Raw genomic sequence first — 26,541 nt, forward strand, 5'->3', positions numbered from 1 at the left:
TAATAAGCAACTGTTGGCTAACAATTTCACCAGCTTATGTTGCTCGGAAGTTGTTAGATATGTAGACTAAATAAGCAACTGTTGGCTAACAATTTCACCAGATACACGTATATGGTTAGAATACATCAGTGTTGTGTTCACAGTCTTTTTTCTACTGACCTAAAAATCAACTATTGCAGGTTTAAGTAGGAAAAATAGAATATATTAGCTACCGCAAGCTAACTAGAGGCTAGCTAACGTGCTAAAAATGAAAACCAAATGGTAAATCCAAGTACTTTAGCTAAGGCAAATAAATCAACTTCAATGGTCTATACTTATTTTACTACACTAATTTTCAAAAGAGAATGTGAATATTAATTTAAAGGCTTTTAATAGCTGCATTTGTGTTGCAATATATCCTTATTATAATATCCTTATTTGTAGCCTTAAGAACAGTAAGCTTTTATCATGGACTAAACTTACCAAAAATAAAACACTTGATGCTATTTTTTTCTATGAAGGTTGTGATTGCGGCCTCAGATTTGCAGCAGCGGTGCGGCGCAATCCCGCCTCAGCTAAACTTAGCTCAAACTCCAGTGGAAAGAAACACCTACGCAGCAGAAGCGAAGCAGCAGAGCGGAGGACAACATCCTTCAACCATCAGACTCAGCATCCACTCTGCTGAAGTGTCCTTGAGCAAGACACTGAATCCCATGCAGCCGCTGTAACTGACCCCACAGTCTGATCTGCCTGCAGCTGACAAAAGGTGAATATCCCGACGGGGATCATATATCACATTATTATTACAGTATGCTACTTACAAGCCATCTACAGTGCTTCCTTCAATCCCACACCACGGAGAGTCATATCTCAGTATCACTAGAGCAGGATGTGTGTGTGCGTCTATGTATAACTGTGTGTGTGTTCAACCACGCCGCTCCATATCACCCTCCATCATCGTGAGTTGAGGGGTTGTGGTTCCTAGAGAAGCACTTTACTTAAATTAGACCCTCAACGGCTCGACATGCAGGTGTCAGCGTGTGTGTGTCTGCATGTGTAGCCTACTGTATGTGTGTGTGGGCGTCAGACAGTCAGTGTGTGCCAGTGCGTGTGTGTGTGTGTGTGTGTGTGTGTGTGTGTGAGGGGGAAGAGGCTGAACAAGAGAGAAGAGCGGGATCAGCAGACAGCGAAGACGAGAGAGAGGCAACAAGGGAGCAAGCGGGGGAAGAGAGAGGAAAGGGAGCAAGCGACAGAGGGAGGACAGGAGAGAGAGAGAGAGGGAGAGAGAAAGAGAGAGAGAGAGAGAGAGAGAATAACCTAGTCTGACCTTATTTCGGCATGGCTTTTCCATTCTTTATATTCCCTCATTGCTGTAATATTTACACAGGAATAAAAGATTATTGGAGAGATCCACGGAGAGGAAATAAAGAGGAAGGGGGGGGGGGGGGGGGGTGAACTACAGAAAGAATGGAGGCTGATGGAGTGGATGGGGGGAGATTTCAGGACTGCAACAATTATTTTCATTGTCGATCAATCTGACAATTATTTTCTTGATTATTCAATTAATCATTTAGTGTGAAATGTAAAAAAAAAAAAAATAGTGAGAAAATACACAAGGTGATATCTTGAAATGTCTCTAACTAACACTCTAAAACCAAAAGACATTTAATTGACAATGGTATCAGGGAAAAAACAGTAAATATTCCCATTTGAGAAGATGGAGCCAGTAAATATTTGGCATTTTTTTGTTGCTTTAAAAATAGCAGGAATGATTGATTATCAAAATAAATTGTCACTGTCAATCAACTAATTGTTTCAGCTTCATAAAGATGGGTAAATAAGAAGACAGCAACACAAATGAAACCCTAAAACACACCTTAGTCCAATCCTTATTCCAAAACAACTGAATGCAATAATTTGCAAATCCGTTGCAACACACAGTAACAGAATACAGTGCAAATACAAGATAACTTATGCTCAACCTTTTTGTTTATTTGTAATTATATAAACTCATTCTGAATTTGGTGCATTCTGTTTTTCTTTACACGGTGTCCCAACTCCTTTTGGAATCAGGCTTGTTATAGCACTGTATTTCTCCACGTGAGCCAAAAAAGATGAAGAAGAAAACCACAAGGTTGCACAGACAGACTGCACACAGCCTGGCCATTAAAATGAGTTGACACAGGCTGGGACACACTGCAACACAGAAGCTAAACAAATAATCTATTAATGAAATAGTTAACTATTCTTGATATTTCTTTATTCATTTTAATAATTTGTTTAAGCAAAAATACCAAACATGTTGTTAATTGTGAGGAATTACTGCTTCTCTTTGTGTTACAGTATCTTGTCTTTCATCAGTAACACACTGCAGTAATATAATCATGTCATGTCAATTCGACAAATTTGTAAGGCACCAAAGCAGTTCACTCTTTTTCTGATCGGTTTATATGCAATTTTGTATCGTGATATATAAATATTAATATTATGATAATGAGCCCTGGCTACCACAAAAAAACACAAACTGAGACAGAGCTTCACTTCCTAACTGGATGCACCAATTATACACACTTTAGGGAACAATTTTTACACAAAGCCAGCATCACACTGTACGTCCAGAAATCACACAAATGAGGGTAAACGTGCTGACAATTTTGTACAGATCAGCAAAATATGTCACAACCGAAGAGAAAAACCCACAACAAGGCTCCTTTGTTCTAATGTTATAAATCCACAGGATTGTACTGTTTCATTTATATATATATATATATTCTTATGAAGTATTCAGAAATGTGTAATTTAGCTTTGCCAATAACATCAACGACACTAAAGCTTATTTGATTTATTTTAAAAACGACAACGCTGAAACAAATGGAAGAGCCGATAAAACGCAGACAAAACCAACACTGAGAGGTTCTGATGAAGCAAGACGTATAAACACACGGGCAGGAGCGAGCACACAATAAGACATCCTTATATTATGCATGCACACATGCTTCCAAACATTACAAAAACACACATCAAAACGACCAGAAAAGACAGTTGGTTGGTTATTAAAGAGACAAAAGAGAAAAATAGAGAGAAAGGAGAAGAGACACTTTACCAGCAATCAAAGACGTGGAGGAGAAGAGAGGAGGAGAAGAAGAAGAGAGAGAGAAGTAGAGGTAGAGAGATGCAAAAAGGGAGAGTGTGCTTCTAATCAGCCTGGATCCAAAATTTAGACAGGCACACACAGAGGCACAAGCAGTCCCAGTAGGATTAGGACCTCAGCACTCTGTGTGTGTGTGTGTGTGTGTGTGTGTGTGTGTGGTGTGTGTGTGTGTGTGTGTGTGTGTGGTGTGCACGTCCCACGAGACTGATTAGCCATGAATGACTGATGACGGATCTTTGTTGTTGTTTTTTTTTGTTTTTTTCCCTCTCTCTCGTGCTCTCTTTTCTTGTTTTCTTTCTCACTACTCTCAGCTCGGGCAAGAGCATGGGAGGGGAGTCACACACACACACACACACACACACACACACACACACACACATACATATATAAAGCTGCACACAGCTCCATGTATATTCAACGAAGCCTCCTGAATATACTTAATGCTTTCATGTGTGTCACTGTGTAACGATCCATGCTGTTCCACACAGCTGCTTCTCTCTTTCTCTTACTCCCCCCGTCACACACACACACACACACACACACACACACACACACACACACACACACACACACACAGATATGACCCTTTTCCTGTTTAAGTGCACATTAGCTGTCTTTCGCACCAAACACTCAATCTGTTCAATCAGCAGTGTGACTCAGAGAAACTGGAAGGATTCAGGAGGCAGTCCGAGCAGCTCTGCCTTCTTTAACCTCACCTCCAGATGAACCTACGGCCCCCTCCATCCATCTGAGCCCCTGACAGCAAAACAAACTGGACATAGACCCGCCTGAATGGAGGCCATTACAATATGAATGAGCCAAACAGAGCTGAAATGAATCGAATAGAGAACCAAAACACAACAGCAGAGAAAAAGGGCCCCGGCTGACTCGATCGAGTCAGCTCAAGTGACGATGAGTCAGGCATAAATGTGACCCTCAGACGAAAAAAAGCCGCTCGGTCTCAGGTGTCTGGTCGCTGCCGTGATAAGGGGTTGCCGTGGTTGCATGCCGCCTCGCTTTGCGGTATGCATTTTCACGGGGTGCAGACCTGTGGATCTGGCGAGACTGTGACATCATGTCTGCCCCCCCTCTCCCTCCCCTCCTGCTAAGTGATGTCACCTTTCTGTCACATCGCGTAAACAGGGGATTGCCTTGACCCCTCTGAAGAAGTGGAAAGCCATAAAATAGCAGGGAATTATAGTGTCTGCACGCACACACACACACACACATACACACACACACACAGACATATGTGCATGCGGATTGTGAGGAAGTGGGCCCCTGAGAAATGACATGCAAAAGGCCCCACCATCCATCCAACGTTGTAGCAAGACACAGACTTTTTGATGTTTTTGCCCCCTTTTTTGTTGTTATTTTGCAGCTCAGTGCTCTGTCCATGGGGTTTTGTGTCTCTCTCTGGTTAGTCTGTGTCTTTCGTGGTCATTTTGTGTTTCTTTGTAGTTATTTTGTATCACTTTGTGGTCCTTTTAGGTCTCTTTGTTATTGTTGAGTATCTCTTTGTGGTGGTTTGTGTTTTTTTATAGTCGTTTTGTGTCATCATGCAGTCATTTAGTGTAGCATTGAGACTGTTTTTGAGTGTCTTTGTAGTCGATTTGTGTCTCTTTGAAGTTGTCCTGTGTCTCTTTGTAGTGGTTCAGTGTCTCTTTGTAATTATTTAGTGTTTCTCTGTGGTTATTTTGAGTCTTTTTGTTGTTGGTTTGTGTCTCTTTGAGTGACATTTTCCAGGTGAAGGCCAGAGGGGTCCCTGATACTTTGGGCCCCTGTGCCTGTGCCTGGTGGGTCCGTTCAGCAATCCATCTATGTTTGTGCACACACGAATAGCCACTTTCTTTTAACTGTGACTTTTTCATGCATTCATATCATGAATACCAGCCACAGCTGCCACATATTCACATGAAACACCTCATATTATATTTTCAAATGAACACACATATACACGCACACACACCACACCACACACACACACACACACACACACAGAGCTTCCCCTCCTCTTGTACAGAGTAAGAAGCTGTTTTAGCCTTGTGTTTTGCGGGCTGTTTAAAATGTCATTTTTCTCTCGTTTCTCTGACTTCAAAGGCGCCGCGCTGAGCTCTCACTCCCTCTTGCCAAATCCTCCAATCGTTTCTGATTTAGTGAGTTGGCCATGGGCCGAGTAGCACCGGGACGGGCCCGTTAACAACCGGCCGAGTGGAGGGGAGAGGAGGCAAGAAGAGAGGAGGGGGAAACAAATGAGGCAATGTGGAAAAAGGAGTGGAAGCAGGCTGAAATTGAGACAGAAATAGGAGGAGTGCTGAGAGAAGCTGGTCTGCTAACAACGCGAGGAGGCGATGGGTGTGTGGGGAGTTAGACAGAGATGGGAGCTGGATATAAGAGGTGGGGGGATCGATTGAGAAGAGAAGGGGGGAGAGGTACATGGCTGTGAGGAGGAGGAAGGAGGGCTGGAGGACCACTTGAAAAGCTGAGAGGAGCGAACGCAGAGTGAAGGGGAAGTGAAAGAGGAAAGCAGAAGGAGAGGAGGAAGAGGGAGGGCGAGCATGTGGTCAAAGAGGAGCGAGGAAGACGGGTGGAGGGGAGGTCTGGCCAGTGAGGGACAGAAGAAGAAGAAGAAAAGAGGGAAGAGGAGAGAGAGAGAGAGAGAGAGAGAGAAAAAGAGCACATGGACACAGGAAGTCTGGCGCTTTCCATTCACATGCCAAGTCATCAGATGGTGGTGTGTGTTCACACCCCGGAGATGTCGCAACCAAATGCACCCCACTCCCTTCAAATCACTGCTACCGACAATAAGCAGCTGTTCACATGTTGGATGAGAGTTGGAGATGAGACAAAAGTCTTCTGTCAGTGCAGCAAATGTGCTTCAGAACAAGCGCACGCTTCACTCAAAAACTCAGACATCAAAAAGAGTTTCTGTTAATTAATTCAATTTTTTTTTTTTATCTCTCCGTTGATGTGACCTTTCAGACGGCTCAAATCTTGGTCACAGCTACTCCGGGGTCAATTTGATTAGAAACATTGAAGAATAAATTTAAATGATGTGCTGCAGTTTGCTGGGAAATATCAAAGCATATACACAAGAGTCTAATTTGTAATGGAAATGCCTTTAATGACTTTACTGGCTTTACTTAATGACTTAATGCCTTTTAATGCGTCAACACGTTTCAAACAGTCGGACTCATTTAACTGATTTCTTTGGCCTTGCTGCATATTTTATTTTAAGTTTAGATAAGTGCAACACTCATGTGGGTGTATATTCATTTTTTCTAATGTTTTGAGGCTTGTATAAAAAATTTGTGTGTGCGTAAAATGTGATTTTATAGAAACTGGGTGGAGTGGGTGTTATTTTTCATATTAATATTGGCTAAACTAAAAAATGGTTCATTTTGATCCAGTTTTAAACACAGCAAGCTTCACCTTAAAGGGACAGTGCACCCCCAATTCAAAAATATATATTTTATCTCTTACTTGCAGTTATATTTGTTTATCTTGATTGTTTTTAATGCAAGTTGCAGAGAGGTAGAGATATCAGTTTTCTTTTGAATGTAATTTAACTATACTGCACTTTGCTTGTGGTGCTCAAAGAGCCCTAAAATACATTTGAAAAACTCAACAGAAATATCTCTTTCCAAAAATAATGACCCGGTAACTCTAAGACAATCCACAGCCCCTTTCCTGAGCAGTTTCTGGTAAGAAATACACTAAAAAAAGAAAATAGTTCCTGCACGAATATGCTTTGAATAATCTAGATTGATAAATAGCACTACAGGTAAGAGGACGTGTATTTTTTATTTTAGGGTGAACTGTCCCTTTAAAACGGCCACAAATATTGTTTCTGCAAGGACACAGTTATTATTGACAATGAGTAGCAAATAGTAAGTAAAAAAAAAAGAAACCAAATTTTATTTTGGGCGAATAACCCAATATAAAAACATAACCCAGGGTCAAAACAACCACGTCTGTATCTGAAAATTAACCCAGAATTGTGTTGCTGCATTTTTTAACCCAAATCAGAGTTTATTTAAATTTCAAATATTTTTTTACATATTATAGATGTTTTTTAAATTGTATTTTTTTTTTCTTGAATTGAATTGACAGTTTAGACTCTGCTCCTTCCTCACTGCGTCCAATCGCAGCTCGGCTGGCTGCAGCCTCCACCAGCTGTCTCCTGCACACAGGGGGTCGTCTTGCACGCTGCACCCGGGATGTGCCCCTTATACCCCGGGTAGCGCTGGTGAGGTGAGGTGTGGGGGGGGGTTGGGTCTGTCTGAAGCTCATCCACTGCTGACTCATCTCACACACACACACACACACACACACACACACACAGAGGCAAGCATCTCCCCTCTCTCTCGCTTTCACTCTCTCGCACTCTTGAGAGGCAGCGGAGGCGGCAGGCTGAGGAGTCAGGGATGGCGGCCAGTGGGTGCCGTCAGGCAGTGGTAATCTGACTGGATTACCAACCAGGTGGAAACATTCAGCCTCTCGACTCCCTCTACTCCTCCTCCTCCTCCTCCCTCTTCCTCTGTTCCATCCATCTATCATTTACATGCTCATATTCTGTTTTCACCCTACTCTTTTCTTTCTTTCTTTCTATCTTTCTTATATGAGGACCTTTACCATAATCAGTACCCTACACACACACACCGAGATATCTGCACAACAGACCTTTGTGTCTCTAATCGCAAAGGCACACACACACACACACACACACACAAACAGAAACTTCCAAACCCACACACACGCCATCATCTTTTCTCACTACGTCATGCAAGTTGTTTGTGTGTGAAGGTGTGTGCAGGTAGGAGGGTGAAGGGGCGTGTCTCGTCTGTGCTGCCGTGGCGATCAAAGCCAAAGCAGAGAAACTTCCAACAGAAGAGAGACATTACTGACAGCATCATGATGAATGGACAGGGCTGCAGCATGCAACACACACACACACACACACACACACATGCCGACACACATTTATAGCAAAGAATCGCAGGATTTTGCTGCAGGATCTTGTGCTCCACTAACAAGACCGAACGGGAAGAAGAAGAAGGAGGAAGAGAAAAGAAGAAGGGAAAGGTCAAAGAAGAAAGGTTGAGAGAGAAGAAAGAGAGAGAGAGAGGTTATCTAGTCGAACCAAAACATTCTGATTATTACTTTTTGCAAAGCAGCTTAAGATAGAAACCCTTTAAAGGACTGTGTGTGTGTGTGTGTGTGTGTGTGTTTGTATGTGTGCAGCTGTGCATGTGTGCACACATGTGACATGAATGGGTGCTCTTTCTGTCTGTATTACTAGGTCACACACAAACACACACACACACACACACACACACACACACAAACACACACAGTCATGTAAACAAAAACCGTCTGCTGTCTGGGAAGTAACACACCTGTTCAATGACAAGCTTCGCCACGCCCTCCATAATACTGCACACCTGTGCTACTGCAGGCTAAACCTAACCTTAATCACACACACACACATACACACACACTTGCACAACTACTGCCCAGGGGCTAACATCACAGAAAAAGGGGAAGAAAGAGAGGAGGACTGGAATAAAAGCAAAGCAGTGAAACAGGGAGGGGAAAGAGACACAAAGGCTTTCCCACTGCTCCTATCAGTAATCTAAACGCCTGTGTAATATCATTGTGGGGTTTTATCAAATGGGGGCTGAATCTTATGGCGTTGGTATGCGGCTGTCATTCCATCACCTTGTCAAGCGCGACCATATTCAAGCAGACACCATGCTGATCTAAATAAGAGGCTTCAGCAAATTGATGGATTGCAGGTTTTCCGGGATATGAAGAAACAGGAGGGAATGAGGGATTTTTTTACTTTGAATTACTGTAAGTGATACACCCCCGTTTGGTCTTGCGAGAAGGTAAAAAAAAAGTGTCTTTTTTCAAAGATCTGAAACAAACCCCCCGTCGTAACCCCCCTCCTGCCCTGGTATGGCCAACCCCACATCATATCTACCCCCTGTGCCGAGGCCTAGGGCCAGGCATACAGCTTTCTGAATCTCTAAGGGGGGCAAGCACAAAGGTAACCCCCCATCCTAACCTCCCAGCAAACACACACACACATACCCCAACCCCCATCCCAAAACAACAATCCTCTATGCCCATCATGTCAGTCAAAACCCCATCAGGGACATGCATGGAGAGTCTGGATATCTGGAATCTCAATACAGTGTCATGCACCTTGAGACCCAGTGAGAGGCCCTCTTGAATATATTTCAATAGCATTATCACCCTGCATTACTACGCTTTTTCCCCCTTTCAATATTACAGAATCATCTTTAAATTGGAGCATAATATATGTCAGCGGGTAGCGATATCACTCAAAGTCCATATAATCTGTTTAAATCGTATGCAAGTTACATGTTAGGTAAAACAATCTCTACGTCAGTAAGGGGGTTTAAAAATGACAGATTTTGGTCAAATAATTTCAGTCAAATTTCAAGGAGACACGCGGCTAAATGTCTCATGAAATATATAAAATATTCTATTAATCTAAAATAAATTACACTGAATTAATTATTGTGTAATATATTTGAATATATTGTAGAGCTGTAATTATGGAAATTATTTAATATGTGTTAGACCGTAATATGTACATGTTTTCCAGAATAATATTTTATTTATTATTTATTACATTTACAATAATACATTTATTTGACATGTATATTATTACATATGTTACATTTTAGAATATATTACAAAAAATCCTAAATTATAATAAATATGTATATGTATATACATTCTGTACTACTAGACCTACATAAATTGTAAATTGACTATAGGAATTTAAAGGGTATATAAATTGTGTACAATTATTTTAAAAAATACACTTGCTGTTAAATCTAAAGTTATGTAGCGTGAAAGAACATTTCTGAAGACAAAATATTATTTTTAATCAGACTCATTTTGACGTAAAGCAGCAGCCAAGACCAGAACCAGGACTTTAAACACACCACAAGTCAAACTGGTTCTGCAAACAGCGCGCCGAGCTGAAACCGGAAACGGGAAAATTACGTATTTTGTTAAAATTTGTTAAAATTCCATACTCGACGTCTGCGTCGTTTTTTCCTGTTGTGTAAAACTAATGAATATGCAAATGAGTGGAGACAGAGGATGTGTGGATCCTACACAACGACACACGATATCATCTCAACGTCTATTTAAAGAAGCCGCAGCATTTGCAAATGATAATTAATGAGATTTCTCATCGTGCACGTTTACATTCATCCAGTTAGTCCGGTTTATGGACACTGTATGATTTCGAGCTGAGGCTTTCTTTCTCTATTTCTTTCTTTCTCTCTCTCTCTCTCTCTGCACACACACACACACACACACACACACGCCCCCCACCCCCTCCCCTATTGAGACAGGATACCAAAGCTACTTGTTAAATCTAATGCATGCACTGTCAACCCATTCGCACCCCGTCACGTCCCCGCTCAATATAGAAACCGGATTTTCTGGTATTACCCGCACCTCTATTAGCCAGAGCTCCCCTTCCACTATCCCTCAACCACCCCCAGTTTGGGACCAGTACGAACCAGCATGAACACCCCCCGAACCCACCAGCACCTACCCTGCACGCTCCTGCATAGAGACACATGTGAAAGTGTAGTCAGCTAATAGCTTTAATTTATTGTTTAATGGGAAATATAAGCAGTGGAATTACCCAATTCTAATTAATTACTTCAAATGGCAATGATTAGTACTTTACTAATTGATGAAACCATATAAATCTATGACAAGATTATGCTACTGGAAACGCCTAATAATCCCTGTGTGATAAAGACGAATAATCCTAGAATATTTTTAAAATCATTAGGTTTAAAGTTTAAAACAAAAAAGGGAGGTATAGTGTAAATGTAAAGTTAATCTAATTTGCCAAGTTTCTTTAAGGGGATACGTCCCACCGAGTTCCATATTTTGACTATACGCAAGGCTGCAACACTGATACATTTTATGTATTTTATTATGTCATAAACAGTTCATTAAATGAAGTAAAACATAAAGCTCTTATGTGCATTTTCGCTAATTTCTAAATGCCCACAAATTCTGAGTCATTTCCTTTCACAATAAAATTCGAGCTCGTCCTAAAGAGCTTTCCCAAGTTTGTAATATGGAGAACATATGCTTCACACAAAAGAGAGTAACTGATTTTTTTAAACCCACACTTGTCGTGCATTCACAATAAAAGAGCTGCGTTCACGACTGACCTGTGTGCGGAGTCATGGAGAGGTGGGATGAGTAGTATTTCCCAGGCTGGAAGTGAGCGGGGTGCTGCACGGAGCCGTGGCCGCCTGGCGCCATCCGAGACGCGGCGCTGTGAACCAACGCGCTCCGCTCCGTCAAGAGGTGGTGCGGAGGAGCGAAATCTCGGCTTTCCATCCCGGTGAGAAGCGATAAATCCCAAATCCCAAAGTAAAATCCGGAGGCACCGAAGGTCTCAGGCACCCAGATGCAAAATAATCCCTTTTATGAACTTCGGGCTCCCCTCGCATTGAGCGGAGTTTTGGCTTTGCAGGGTAGAAACTGAGTCCCCGTCATGTCCTACAAAAGAGAGAGCAGGAGAGACGTCAAAGCGCTGACAATAATGAGCCAGCCAGGGGATGTAGTGCTGAAGAAAAAGGCTGAGCTGAGAGACAGTCGCTGTTCATGTTTAGACAAACAACCAGCAATTGAAATTTCACAATAAAAGCCACTTTGCATATTATCCTCACTAGTGTGGCGCTGTCCTCTGCGTTTTATTTTTATGCAAGAAGGCGAGTGAAGTCTGTGCTGCAGATAAAAAGGTGGTTGAACTATGTGCACCTCATCGTTGGCCCCAACTGAGGAGTCTCTGCCCCCCTTCTTTCTGCTCCTCATCCTGTGACCAAACACGATGCAAATAACGCACAGGAGCTTTTTTTCTGTACCAGCGAAAAAGAATAGAAAGGAAAGGGGGAGATTTTTGGCTCAGGTACAAACAAATGGTGCATATACAGTACAAGAGTTCAGAGCGTAAAAAATAATAATAATAAAAAAATCTCTCGATGAAGGACGACCTGTTAAACCTTTAGACTGAACAGGGGCTGTTCATAAACAAACTGGACCTCGAGGGGCTCCTGCACTACAATATAAAGAAACTCATTTACACAATACTTAAGAGCAAAATTATAGCGACTAATATCTATTTTCCAAATATGTAGTGGCACACGTTTGCGCTTAGATTAAAGCTTGTTGTTTATGTAAATGAAGTTATTTCCTCATTCAGATGTCATAAAATCTGATCCAGTGATTTAACACGTGGTGGTGTCACTTTAGAGGACAGGATATTCTTATATTTATATTTTGTATTTTTTTTAAAGGGAATGGTTTTATATACGATGCAGTAGCCACACACACATTTCTACATTGGATCAATGAGGTTTTGCGTATTGCTTGTTTTTACGCATGAACCAAACTTGGTTCACCTTTATTTATTTTTTTGCCTTTTTCTAGATCTTATTATATGTGCTGTTGCTTATTAATGAAAACAGCTATTTCTGTTAACTCCTACGGGGTCAGTAGCAGTGGCCCTTTGCCTCCTGGCAATGGCACACACCATGCATCTCGGCTACATATACAGTATATATATTTATATATATATTGGCTACACACTGTAATCACAAACACAAATCAAATCACCTTTATGCTCCAGTGCGAAAGAGCGAGGCAATAAACAGTGAAATAGACTAGGAAATCATCGACTTCATATGTATGCCTTATAGCCCAGGTCATTTACTTAAATAGGGCTCCATGTGACGCTCAGATAGTGAGAGCTTGGGTGCCCTGCGTTCACCAAACACACCTCAGCAGTCCATCTATTAGGCCTCTCAATGCATGGCACGTCCATCTAGCGCTCTGTAGATGCTGATAGCACCTCCCAGGAATCAACGATAAAGGAACAAAGAAAATATCAAATGCTCTGGTGGACCAGGGGGCTTATGAAGTGCATAGGAATATAAAGCTGCTCGGATATTCCACTCTCCTTTACGCATATACACTGCTCAAGGACTTCCAACTTTTAGGAATTGTGTTTGAGAGGGGGGGCAGAAAAAATCTCCAAAGTTCAGCAGCTCTGGCATGTGTGTCAAATATCCAATGCGTAATGCTTCCCAGAACAATATCTGCCCCTAAACTGCAAGTGCATTTAAATAATTTAATTCCCCCTTTTGTTTGTGAGCACCACGTTATTGTTTTTGACCACATCCAGTCGACAGCAAGAGGAAAAATGAGGGTGAAAAAGGGAGAGAAACGCAAGCGCACTGGGAAGGCAAAATGGACTCTCTCCTGTCCCCTAGGCTGTGAGAAACAATGGCCCTTCTCTACGGGACATCAATCATAAACCACTCTCGTCTGACATTTGTCTATACATTTTTAAATTTTCAGCCCGTAAACACACGTCCTCCGTGTTTACATTCCACGTCAACAGAGAGCCACTCAGGCTACATTTAACAACCTGAATCTAAATCCCGTGTTATCGCTCGCCACGCAAACAAAACGACGTGAGCAGATCGCGCGTAACAGTTTTGGGGAAAATGATCATTGGGATCTACTGTAACGTGTGTGTGTGTGTGTGTGTGTGTGTGTGTGTGTGTGTGTGTGTGTGTGTGTGTGTGTATCTACGTGGAAGGCGTTCAGACTTCCTTCCACTTCACCAGGACTCCCCCAAAGCCCATACACACTCCCAAACACACGCACACACACACACACACACACACACACACTTCCCAATCACGCACACACACACACCTCCAGTGCCCTGCAAAGGGTCAAACTATCATCAGACGAAAATCTCCCCCTTTACAAAAGTAACCAATACTGGTAAAAACGACAGTACATAAACTCAATACAAGCAAATTATTGTTTTATTTTATGCAAGCCACGTTTCACAGAAAAATACTAATTTTTATGCAAAAAATCTATTAAATCATAAATGTGTGCACCTCAGGACGACACATTAAAAGGGAATTAGAAGACTTTTATTTTGAAGTTGTTCGGGTTCAGAGGGTAGCTCATCGGCTTCAACAATTTTGCAATAAAGTAAAGTCGCAAAGCATAACCGAGGCACTGAAACCGGGACATTCAGAGGCCGGCTAAACAGGAGAGACAAGCCCGGCCGAGCCGAAGACAGCCCGGCGTCTGCACAGGCTTCATACCGAGAGAAAGAGAGAGAGGGGAGGAGGAGGGGGGATGCAGGGAGCACTGCAGTTTGCAATAAACTGCCCTCCCTCTCAAACACACACACAATAGGAAACTAACAAAGAATAATCTACAATTTAGAATCTATAAAACTAGAAGCGTGAGGAGGCGAGCTGAAAGAAGAGTGCTTTTGAATAGACCTTTTGAATGAATCAGAAACACACAAGTAATTTGGCTGTGAAGAGAGGTCAAATCAGAAAAGTGACACACACATCGCCCACAGCTTCAGACTGGACAGCACAGGAGAGGAAAGAAATCCTTCAAAATAAATCGTGAGATGTGTTGCTTTCATGCAAATATTATAATTAGTGAATGAGGCATGGGTTTGGATTATTATTCGTAAATGTATAGCAGAGTCACACCAGCTTGTATTTTACTTCTCTAAAGGTATGACAGTGAATAATCGCATAGTATTCCTCAGGAAAAATAGATCTCCATTTAAATAAACCGGTAGATTTAGATCATGCTCTTTTGCATGCAGCACTTGAAGTGGAATTTACATTCAGCACAATCACTAAAGATTATAAAACATGGCTGTAAAATAATTCGCTACTTACTGGTAAGTTATATCCATCGCGTGGCGAGTCGGTTAGAATGAAAGAAAAAGTAGAAAAATATTCAAAGTGAAAATCCTCCGAGTCGCAGAGATGAAACATGTGGGATTGATTACATCCTATGCTGCTGCAGACTGTGCTGTGCAGTCAGTTGAGGTATGGGAGAGACGCATCGTAGAAGTTCAGGCTTGTAGTGAATCGAGGCTCGTTCATGCAGCCGGAGACTCAGACACGCCGGGAGGAGGAGGGGAGGAGGGGGGTGGAGGGTTTGTGTGTGTGTGTAAGTGTGAGTGTGTGTGTGTGTGTGCGCGCGGGGAGGGGGGGGGTGAACGCGCAGGCCTATTGGTTTGAGAACGACAATGTGAAAGCGTGCCCGTGAGGCGCCCCCTCCACCCGCGCCCCCGCCCCACACCCTACCCTTTCCTACACACACCCCCTCCTCCTCCCCTCCTCCTCCTCCCCTTCGACGGTAAACACAAGCTGCTATTGGCTGCCGCGCCGGGCCAATGAGGAAGCCGTCGGAGCCGCGGAGCGAAACGGCGGGCGTTTGATTTGCAGCCCTCGGCGCACTGCGTGCACAAGCAAATGCGAGGAGACAGTCGGCACAGCTCGGCGCTGTTCAGTGCGCGGAGAGGAGAGGAACTGGAGCCGTGCAGCGCTGCCTGCACTTTCTGATCACTGGTGGAGAGCAAACAGCATCTAGCCTATTCTGTGTGATCCCACTGCAGTTCAGTTCAAATGCTGCTGAGTGTATCGTTATTTTTGCTACGTGACAGCGATGATGTGATAGTTTTATTGATGCTCCTTTAGGGAAATCCACTTTTTTCCCCCCTAACTCGCCCCACTGCATGTGTTTTGCTAAATAAATCCTTATTTGCAGAATCTGTATGTGATTTATTGAACATTTTGCACACGGACACATTAAGATAAGAGAAGCTTAGGAGCTCTAATTGACAGGCGTAAAGTTAAGTGTAAGTTTGATATAGAAAATATGTCCACTGGGGTGCTGGGAGTGGATGTAAAGGAGGATTTTTTCCAATCTAATTCACTGTTTCGTCCATAATGCCAGACCACAGATAATGCAAGTTATGATATATTTTTTAAATCCTTTATCATCACCTCTAAATTGTTACTATAAATTAAATACCAAAATAAGGTTTATAGGATTAATTTATACCCACAGCAATCAATGTATATTGATTTAGTTTATTTTGCCAGCTGTTCATATTAACTTTAATTGTATGTTTTGATTGTGATTATTTAAGGAATAATTACCAATGATTGTGTAGATAAAAACAGCACATTGTGTTTTTGAAAATTCCCAAGGAGTAGGAATTTAAGAATATTCCTGATATTGAAATCATGATTATAAAAATTGTCCAAACTTTCAGGACTGATGCACAGTCATAGCCTGTATAAAGGGACATTAGAGACAGCACTCTGTGGCAGATTTTGCAGAGAAAGGGTTAACAAAGTTGCTTTATTTTCATCTTTTTTTTATGGCTGTATGTCTGTTTACCTGTCTCTGTCACACACACACATACACGCACACACACGGGCAAATTGAATCACTGCGTAATTTGAAAGCATTACTGTCCCCGGGGTTAGCCTTGCGCACGGTTCACTAATTTAGCCAATTAAAAGTGGAAGGATATGGGCTTGTGTGTTTCCATGTCGAAATATATGAGCTGCTATAGGCTAATATTCCAGTCCAGGTTTGTTTATACGTGGAGGCAAAGGGTTAAAACTCGGGGCTCCGGCCCCTGCGAGGCTACCGATTGGCTGGCACGCTGCCAGAACTCTGTCAATCACCGAGTGTAAACAAGGCTCTGATTGGCTGCTGGCCAGTCCGCACTGGGCTGCCTGAAAAAAGCAATTACTGCCCCTGCGGTTTCAAGGCGGCCCCGCGCTGAACGATGAAAGGAGATAAGGAGGGGCGGTTTCAAGGCGCCCCCCACGGCGAACCCCGTTGGCCCCAGAGCAAAAGGAGAGTCAAGAGTGACTAAATCAAAGGGAATACGGTAAAAGGGGGGAAATTGCACGTTGTATTAAATGCAGAGGCTAGATTCGCGGAATGGTGCAATAACAACTTTGTGTTTAGAAAATGGAGGAGAGAAGCGGCAACAAGAACCGGAAAACAGCTATTGCGCTGCTTCGAGGGAGCTCGTTTTTTAGGCTACAAACACGAAGAGAGAAAAGTTTTATCGACAAAGAAGACGGCGAAAAGAGAGCGATAGGTTCTGCTGAGAAACTAAATTAGAGGATTGTCTCAGCTAAATGTTAAAACAGTGACATATCGGATCGTCAGGACTCGGCTCCTTATTGTGCTGCTGCGCCTAAAATGTTGCCTGAAACTTTTTAATGCCAACTGTTCAATAATTAAGACATTTCCGCTTTTACGCAGCGCCTTAAACGGTAGGTCAGTTATAATAATAAATTAGGTCATTAATTGTTTCTGAAAGGGGAGTAGAAGAAGAATTTAGAGAGGCAGGAGAAGAAGAAGTTAGAGACGTAAACCTGTACTCTTTTACATTGTATGAAAAAAGATAGGCCTAACGACATGTATAAATACAAAGAAAGCGACATATATATATATAATTACGTTTATATATATATATATATATATATATATATATATATATATATATATAATTTAATAATTTGACGTACATAAATATGTTTATATATATAAATACATATGTCTTATAAACACATTTAATTTAATTTATTAAAATACTATATATATTATTTAAAGTAATTAAATATATATAAATTATATAAAGGCTTTATATATATTACCTATGAGAAAACGTTTGCTTAGTGTTACATACAAATACTAAATTTAAAAAACAAAACAAACGATTCAACTTAATGTCACTAAACACAACAGTGCAATTCACATACAGATATGTGTGTGTTTGTATGTATATCTATATTTATGAATAAATATTTATTAGGAGTCTTCTTTCAAACCAACAACGCAGCAATTTAAGCAAAAAATTGAGTCATGTGACCGCATGAAAGCACAACCTCATAGTCTGTATGCCTTATAGCTGAACCTGTCCAGAGCTGACAACAGTGAACATGCACCTCATAAACTATATGAAGATTGTTCCAACTGATGTCCCTTTACATTAAAACAGAGCCTCGCTCCCCTCCCTGCTTTGGTCCTGCCCCCTCCCAACAAAACGCACCGGACAAAAGAGACCCAAGCCGGTCTGCAGCCATAGATAGCTTATAAATTGTGTGCATGGAGGAAAAAACGACGGCTTTCATCCATACAGTAGAATTAATTGATACATATATAATTCAAATCAAATAACGCCAAAGCGAGCAGATTTATCACGTCTGTAATTAGATAATCGTTACCCTCTTTTCCTATTTACACAGCAGCCTGCATTCCACAGCTCTGCGCTCTCCAATGGGCTCCAGCCACCACGTGTCCACACACACACACACACGCGCTCGCTCACACACACACACACACACACACACACACACAAATAGTAGGCTACACCAAAAACTAAAATCTAGCTATATTCTGCAGACTTCCACAGTCGTTCAAAGTCGATATTTTCCCAGCCCAAATGTGCTCCACAATCAGCAAGACAACCATGAATTATCACTTATGCATTAACGTCCATTAAGATGACAAAAATAAACCTTTGTGGAGTTGCGGAACTCATAAGCTGCTGCTCGTCGTCCATCAAAATGTAAAGGCCACACATTTTTTCTGCAGCTTCCAATTTATTTATTTTTAATTATATATATTCTTTATTGGTTGGATCGCATATGTGGACTGCATAGAGTCAACCAAGCCATCCTAACTAACAAGTTTGCAGATGTACCTCAAACTCATAATACACAGTAATAGTGAAAAAGATGTGATTTAAAAAAATACTTTCAGGATTTTTGCATCAACCATAATACTTAGTTCGGAGAATAAGTCACTTTTACTTACTTCAACAGCTATAGGACATCCTACATCAATGCCAGAATATAGATAGATAGATATGGCACACACAGTATAACTACACATATATTTTCTATATTTTGAGATGACTTCCTCTCTCCCCCAACACTGTTGCCCTCAGCACTAATGACAGAGGGACAATAAAGAATCCTGTTCCGCAGCTCACAAAAGGGGTCCGGCACTTAAAACAGAAATCTGCATTTAATTTATTTAGTGACAAGGAAAAGCCTTTTATAGCTTGATTTTTATTGGTTCTTTTTCACTTAAAAGGTGGGGGTTGGGTGTGTGTGTGTGTGTGTGTGTGTGTGTGTGTGTGTGTGTGTGAGTGTAGAGAGAGAGAGAGAGAGAGAGAGAGAGAGAGAGAGAGAGAGAGAGAGAGAGAGAGAGAGAGAGAGAAAGCATAACACACACACACACACACACTCTCAGACACGCACACACACGCACACACTACCCAGCCTCCTCTGGTCCGTGTGCCAGCGCGAGCTACCCTATACGGTGGGGGGGCGCGCGGATAATTAATGCGGATTGACTGATTGCTCTTGAAACAGACCGGTCCTGCGCGCGGATTGTCCTCGAGCAATGAAGCGTTCCTGACTGACACTTTCCACCTTCCCTTCTTCGCTTCCTTCTTCCTCCCCCCTTTTCTTCCCTTCACACTAGACCGGTGTGCAGGACTCTTCCTCCCCCGGCGAGGAGCCACACATTCCGGCCGCTTTTTTGCCGTCCAGCCCGGCCAGCTGAGGCGGTTTCTCCCTGCCCTGGAGATGTGACGAGTGGGTCACAATTGACATTTATAAATAAATTAAGCATGCAAACATAACGTATAGTCTTTTTCAGATGCTTTGCTGCACAAAACAAAATTTTCTTCGAACCAGACATGCATCAGTCCAGTGAATATGCTGCAACTTCACCTCGTGAGGAGTTATGTCTCCGTAAGGAAAAGGTGAATAAGCTGTTTTACGCACATAAAAAAGTGGTTGAAGTGCGTTTAAAGTGGGTGCTGCACCCTAACATTAATTGAATAAACTTCTGAACGTCTAAATAAGACCACATAAAGAAAATGCATAATTCACAGTCAACGGGAAACACATTGGCGTGGCTGGTTTTAAATGAGGTCCAAATGGAGAGCTGTCTCCACGGGAGGCCCTCCATACAAGGCAGCCATTCCCATTCTCACCAGATATTTCTGATAGCCCTTTAATGATGCGAATTTCCAAACAGGGCCGATCACCAGGGAGACGCCCAGGCTATCTAAAGGTGGTGCAACCCCACGAGACAATAGAGTCATATTAGAGTAGAAAAGCATATAGCTGCTGCCAAGCTTATGAAAAACAAGGCTGCTCTGTGCGCTCTGGGCGTGTAACAGCACTGATGTGGGTATATCGGCTCAGATTTGTTTCCCTTTTTGGTGGCCAACACACTGTAAATATCAACCTCAAAAAACAACAACCAAAGAAGGAGACATGATGGAGTCAGAAGTTGACTGGACACAAAAACAACATGACCTTTTCTTCTCTGTGTGCGCAGGACAGATGCTGCTATTTTCTGATCGGCCTGACAGATCGGCCGGAGAGGAGCCCGAGCCTCACCACGGGTCAGGAAAACGGTTGGCATAGATGACTAAATGTCTTCAGATCAAGAGAGTGGTGGTGCAGGAGGAGGAGAAGTAGAAGATGATGGCGATATTGATGGTGAGGCAGGGAATAGCTTGGGCACCAAATTAGTACCTGTCACACACACGCCATATATCCGGCTGTAACCACCACCAGGCTTGTATGGATGAGATGAAAGCACCAGCATCTATTTATGGGCCATCAAAACACGCAGGTGGAGGCTTTAATTATCATTTGAACATAAACAGCCATAGCGTGCAGCCCTGCGCGTGTTTGCACTGTAAGCTTGTGGAGTTTATATTCAGACAGGGAGGAGGATTGGATCTTTAGACAGAACAGATCGTGAAATGTTGATATTATACACGCAAATAATGGGATTAAGTATATCGTGTGCCTGACACGTGACGGACCTCATTTTGTGTATTTGTCTCACCAACGTTGCATGCGCACAATGGCAGTGTGCACACTTTCATGAAAATTAAAGACTTTGTTTTCTGTTACTGTTACAAAAAACGATCATAAGACATGATTTGTTAAATTGGGAACAGCTCCAGAAAATGTTCTATGGGCCTCGAGGTCAAAAGGTCAGCTGACCTCCTGCAATCCATCAGTCAAAATTTGAAGCAACACAAATAGATTATTTCAACAAAGACTTATTTTGCAACAATGGTCTCTGCATGACTCACAGGTTTAACAGTAACCCATAATGTGCTTTAGTGACGCAGGAGCAACTGACTCCCAACTCCCAAAGCTCCACATTTTTCAATATTCAGTCATCTTCCCCTCATGTAGACTGTTTCTTAGCCATGATGATCATATTGTTAAAGAAAAGTCATCCAGTAATAATTTAATTTTAAGCCCATAGTTAAGGTTCATCATCAAACACTTGAGATTTAACAACCAGCAGTATCAGAAAAAGTTTCAAAGAAACTTCAAAGTATGAATGAGGCCAGTCATGTGTCTGCTAACCACTGTATAATCCACAATGACACCATTTTATTGTGTCTATGACGTAAACCATATTTATTTATTAAGATATAATTATTTATCTATATTTTGTGCCGATTCTGGAAGTTTCCTTAATGTGTTTTGTCCCTGAAATAAAATAAAAAACACAAATCAAAATCATTGTTTGCTTGAGTGATGGAGGAAGTAAAGCAGGTGTTTAATGTAGACCTCCCTACACTGGACACTGTTGCATTACAGTAATTACCAAGAAGTTTATTTAATTTTCTGCAGCTCAACTGCCACACCGTCTATGAACTTTATATCAGAATCAGAATCAGAAATACTTTGCTGATCCCCGGAAGGAAATTTGGTTTGGCTACAGTTACTCCAACCAAGAATAGAAAGTATATATATATATTAGTGAAATACCAAATACACAGAAGAAATTAAATAAACTTAAGAAAAAGAACCAAATAAAATATATTTGTTATAATTGTAAATAAGTATTTGACTTGACATCGGGATGTTAACCAGTTATTAGAGTGCAAAACATATTAGATAAAGATGAAATAATTGGTATAAATTGTATATTTCAATATCTTAAACGAGGAGCTGTTTTCTTTATTACCATTTTTCAAACTAAATTTGAAAAAAATGTGACCTGGAAAAGACGCGTGTCATCTCGCATGGGTGGCTTTATGGCCAACGGTGTTGCCAAAAGCTTTCGGTGTGTGTGTGTGTGTGTGTGTGTGTGTGTGTGTAAGAGCGAGAGATCAACAGCGACTCAGTCTTCACACACAATGTTACCGTGTAACTTAATATAACACAAGTAAGCCTGACAAACTATAACACCCAACTGTGGAGCCGATCAACTAAAGGGAACTACACTTTACATGGTTCAATCACCTTTGTGTGTGTGTGTGTGTGTGTGTGTGTGTGTGTGACTGTATTGGCACATGCCCCCCCACCCCGAGAGGCCCCAACTGATAAGCCTTCATACATGAAGTCAGTGTTAATGAATCCATGCATCCATCCATTCAGCTTGTTTATATTGTTAGTTAACATTATGGGACTAAATACAAAAATATGTGCACATTTAAAGTTGTTGGAAACGTGAAAACACAGTTACGTAAACCTTTTTGGCTTTTTAGTCGTAAATACAAATGCGCGTAATGAGTCTTTATGTATTTATGTATTTAAATACGTAAATAAATATATTTAAAAAAAACATTTCTTGATCACAAATTGGGCCCTGGAGCCACGACTCAAAATACGTCTGTCATTAAAAAATAAAATCTTCAGGGCTGTTTAGCTTTATCCCAAAAACAAAACATTTGTAAACTGCAAGCGTGCCAAACCTCATTGAAAATACAACCAATTTAATTATTTAATTTAATTATTCTTATATAATCCTCGGAATAAATTGCACTTATAAATGATTCAACGTACAAAATACAACACCTACCTATAAAACGGCCGTCTCCATAAAGAACATACAAGTATTTATGGTTATAATTTGGAAAAATAAACAACCAAAAAGAGTCTTTCTTCTTCACAAAAACTTGACAACTCGAAGATAATCCTGCTGCTATACGCTGTATCCAAACCAACGCGCGTTCAAATGTATGGACTTCAGCTCTCTGCTGAATTTATCCACCGAGGGGGTTTTCCCGACTACCAGCTCCGGATCCTGTGGATGTGAGTCTCCGTGAGGCTGTGTAATAGCAAATTTATGTCTGGATGACGCGTCCTCTCTCTCCCACAATGGAGCTGGAGCGCTGACATTAAACAGAAAATTGATGGAGAGACTCTCTCTTTCTTTCTACTCTCTCATTCTCTTCCCCATGCTCGTCCTGTCTAGGAGAGAGGAAGGGAGATTTCATGCATTTTGTGTTGTTTTTCGTAGTCATGGGAGGGGGCAAAGGGACATCATCAATGTGATACACACCAGAAATACACCCACTTCCATCCTCACCAATAAATATATATACGAGGAGACTTTTACGCACCAAGACGTACCTTTTTTCTGACCAATGTTGTTTTGGTTGTGATTGTGCTGAACCAAGGCCTTCCCCTCATTCCGCATGCAACCATCTACAAGTTTTATCAAAGCCAACTATGAGGTTTTGGGTAATCCTTCCTCTGTATGTGTGTGTGTGGATGGGAGGCCACGCTCAGTTTTTATTTACGGAATAGTTCGAGTCCGGCATGAAAAGAAGCAATCAGCACTTCTCTGGAAATCAAACTGATAGGCTATTTGTTTACAGCTGTTTGCCAAGTGATGTCCCTAATTACCGCCTGGAGGTCACATTTACCCACCTTTTTAAAATTCACCACACATCAATGCCTGCTATATATTTATATACCAGAGTTTCAGAGGATGATCGGCCGGCCGACGCACGCAAACACTGCCGTGCACACACGGGTTGGATTGTAAAGAGCGCTATAAACATTTAGCACAGGCGTTAAAGAGTCCGCAGCATTTGTGCGCTTTTGCCCAGCAGCCTTTGATCAAGTCCAAACGGTCCAGACAAGTTCGTGCGTAAAAGTGAATTTATCTCCCGTTCTCGCAGTGGCTGCTTCGATGTGTCGCTCTGCGGACTACAGAAACAAAGACAAACAATCGTGCAGTAAAAACACACACAAACACAGTTTCCACTCGGGAAGGCGTTTTACTGAAGATGCGTCAAAGAAATGAGCCGCAGGTTTTCGGGGGATGAATGCGGAAGAAGCGAATAAATGCAGAAACCTCGGCGGTTGTTGGGACTCTTCATTCCTCCTTTCCCAAACGGGACCTCAAGCTTTCTCTTCTTCTCCCCCCCCTGCAGCCCCCACTGGCTGCCCCCGTGGGTCACCGCTTCAGGAGCACCACGTCACCACGTTTTAACCCCTGCATCCCCGCGTCCGGGACAGAAGCAGGGCCGAAGACAGAGAGCCCTTTGGGGAAGTGCAGGGGGAGGGAGGAGGAGTAAGGGGGGATCCCCAAATTGGGTTGTGGGGACCTTCAGGCGCCCTGAAGGGCGGGTCCAGGGGGTCTCCGCAAAATGAGGAACAGGTTTCTTTCAATTTACTTTAATTCAGGGGAAATTCACCCAACTACAGCTTATATTAGAATAACTGCTGTAATTAGTCCACACACTTTACTCATTGTTATTTCCTCTCTGCACACAAGCTCCCGACTTACTGCTTTTCCTGCAAAATATGAAATGAATGCAATCTAAAACATACTGAAAAACGTGCTTAAATACACCATTTCCCTCTCATTTGTATGAAAAAAATGTATATTTACCTCCACTCCGACTATAGTTTGTTTGTCAACAGGATTAGGGAAAAAATACTGGCCTGATTTTTATGAAACTTGGTGGAAGGGTCATGCATGTGGTGAGGAAGAATCCAATAAAATTTGGAGTGGGTCTGTACTAAAAAAATACGAGTTTCAGTATATAAATGGCTAAATTAGTTTAGTTTGTCATATCAAGTAGATTCCCATCAGCCCTTTCCAGATGCCATTTATGATTCATATCCCTGAATTGATTTTTCAACAAAGCACGATCCCAATTACTGCTGTGGCTTCTGAATACAGACCAAAAACAGCCAAATAACTCAAATGGCATGGAAAAAAATGTCTAAACATCTGAGCAGAGTGACATCAGCCGTTTCCATCCAGCAACAAGAAATATGCTTCACCAGCCCCGACAGGCAAACTCCACTAACACAAACTCACCAGAGTTCAAGCTAAGTAATTCTATTATGACTTTTCCAAACCATTGCTGCCCTCATCACAGTGTTGAAAAATAGAAACTATTCTCACAACCAAAAGCAACAATACATCCATAAATCCTTCCAGTATGGTTTTGGCTTTGCCTTTGAAAGGATTTACGGCAAGGGGAAGTGGGAGGGTCACGGCAGACCCCACCCACTCAGGAACGTGACCTTTATTTGTCTCTGTGATGGCCTGCTGTTGCATTGTGGGTTTTGCAGTTAGTCTATATTTTGCATTTTCATTAAAGCCGCAATGTCAAAGGATATTTTATTGTTTTTGCACCAATTCTGAATCTGACATATTGTATATACTAGCGCTCAAAAATTGTGGGTCAGCCAGAAAATGTCTGTGTTTTTTTCCATGAAAACAAACTGTTTTATTCATGAAATGAGTTACAAATGAATCAAAAATATAGGAAAGACATTGATGAGGGTAGAAATAATTATTTTAACGTGTACAAATCTCCAACTTTACCTCTAGATACTCAACTAGCCTGAGGAAGGATCATTTTATTTCTTTTCAAATCAGCACAAAACATTTTTCAGCTGTGCTAACACAATGCACATAATGGTCAATGAGCCTTTTAACACTATAAACATGGAGTAACACAATGTGCCACTGGAACACATGAGTGATAGTTTTCTGACAATATATAATAGATATTTCATAACAAAAAATCAGCCATTTCCAGTGTTAATAGTAATTTACCATATTAAAAATGTCAACACTGTATTTCTGTTAGTATCATTTAAAAAAATTGTACCTTTCTTTCAAAGATAGGGGCATTTCTAAGAGACCCCAAACTTTTGACCAGTAGTGTATATATGTAATATTTATATTTAATTTACCACCTATTTTTTCAAAAACTTTTATAAGCACTTGTACCATTTTTTGACAGGATGACATAACTTTTTTGTGTGTATTTATATTTTTAAAAATATCTGTGTATTTACTGAATGCCTCCTAACCATAACAACCAGTGCTGTCAGATGGGAATGTTAAACTGTCGTTCCTGGGGTTTAAAAATATCGTATTTTGCGAAAAATTATAATACCTTCAAAAAGCATTACACCCATAACCCTGGGAACAAGTAGATCCATCACTGCCTACACAGAGCATGATTGGCAGGAAAGAGGCCATTTAATGAGATGCAGAAACACAAACATGGCATCCATATCAAGCTATACTAATCATATAGGGAATTAAACTATTGTAGAAATATGATAATTACCATGCATCAAGAAATGCTGATGACAACCAATATCCGTCACAGTCTTTTGAAGAAATCCAGATTTTTTTGGTCCCAT

The 26,541-nt window shown here is 41.5% G+C and overlaps 1 protein-coding gene across 1 annotated transcript in view; it reads right to left on the reverse strand.

Moving 5' to 3' along the window:
- Nucleotides 1–23,194, reverse strand: part of bahcc1b (BAH domain and coiled-coil containing 1b) — a 70,867-nt gene extending 47,673 nt beyond the window's left edge. Inside the window, exons 1-2 of the mRNA XM_059325286.1 lie at nucleotides 22,937–23,194; nucleotides 11,374–11,707 (exon numbers count right to left, since the gene is read on the reverse strand). Of these exons, the coding sequence (XP_059181269.1) occupies nucleotides 11,374–11,545 (172 nt within the window). The 5' untranslated portion in view covers nucleotides 11,546–11,707; nucleotides 22,937–23,194. The remainder of the gene's footprint in view (nucleotides 1–11,373; nucleotides 11,708–22,936) is intronic.
- Between the last annotated feature and the right edge of the window lie 3,347 nt (nucleotides 23,195–26,541).

Source organism: Centropristis striata, chromosome 21 (genome assembly GCF_030273125.1).
Source record: "Centropristis striata isolate RG_2023a ecotype Rhode Island chromosome 21, C.striata_1.0, whole genome shotgun sequence".
NCBI classification, from domain to species: Eukaryota; Metazoa; Chordata; class Actinopteri; order Perciformes; family Serranidae; genus Centropristis; species Centropristis striata.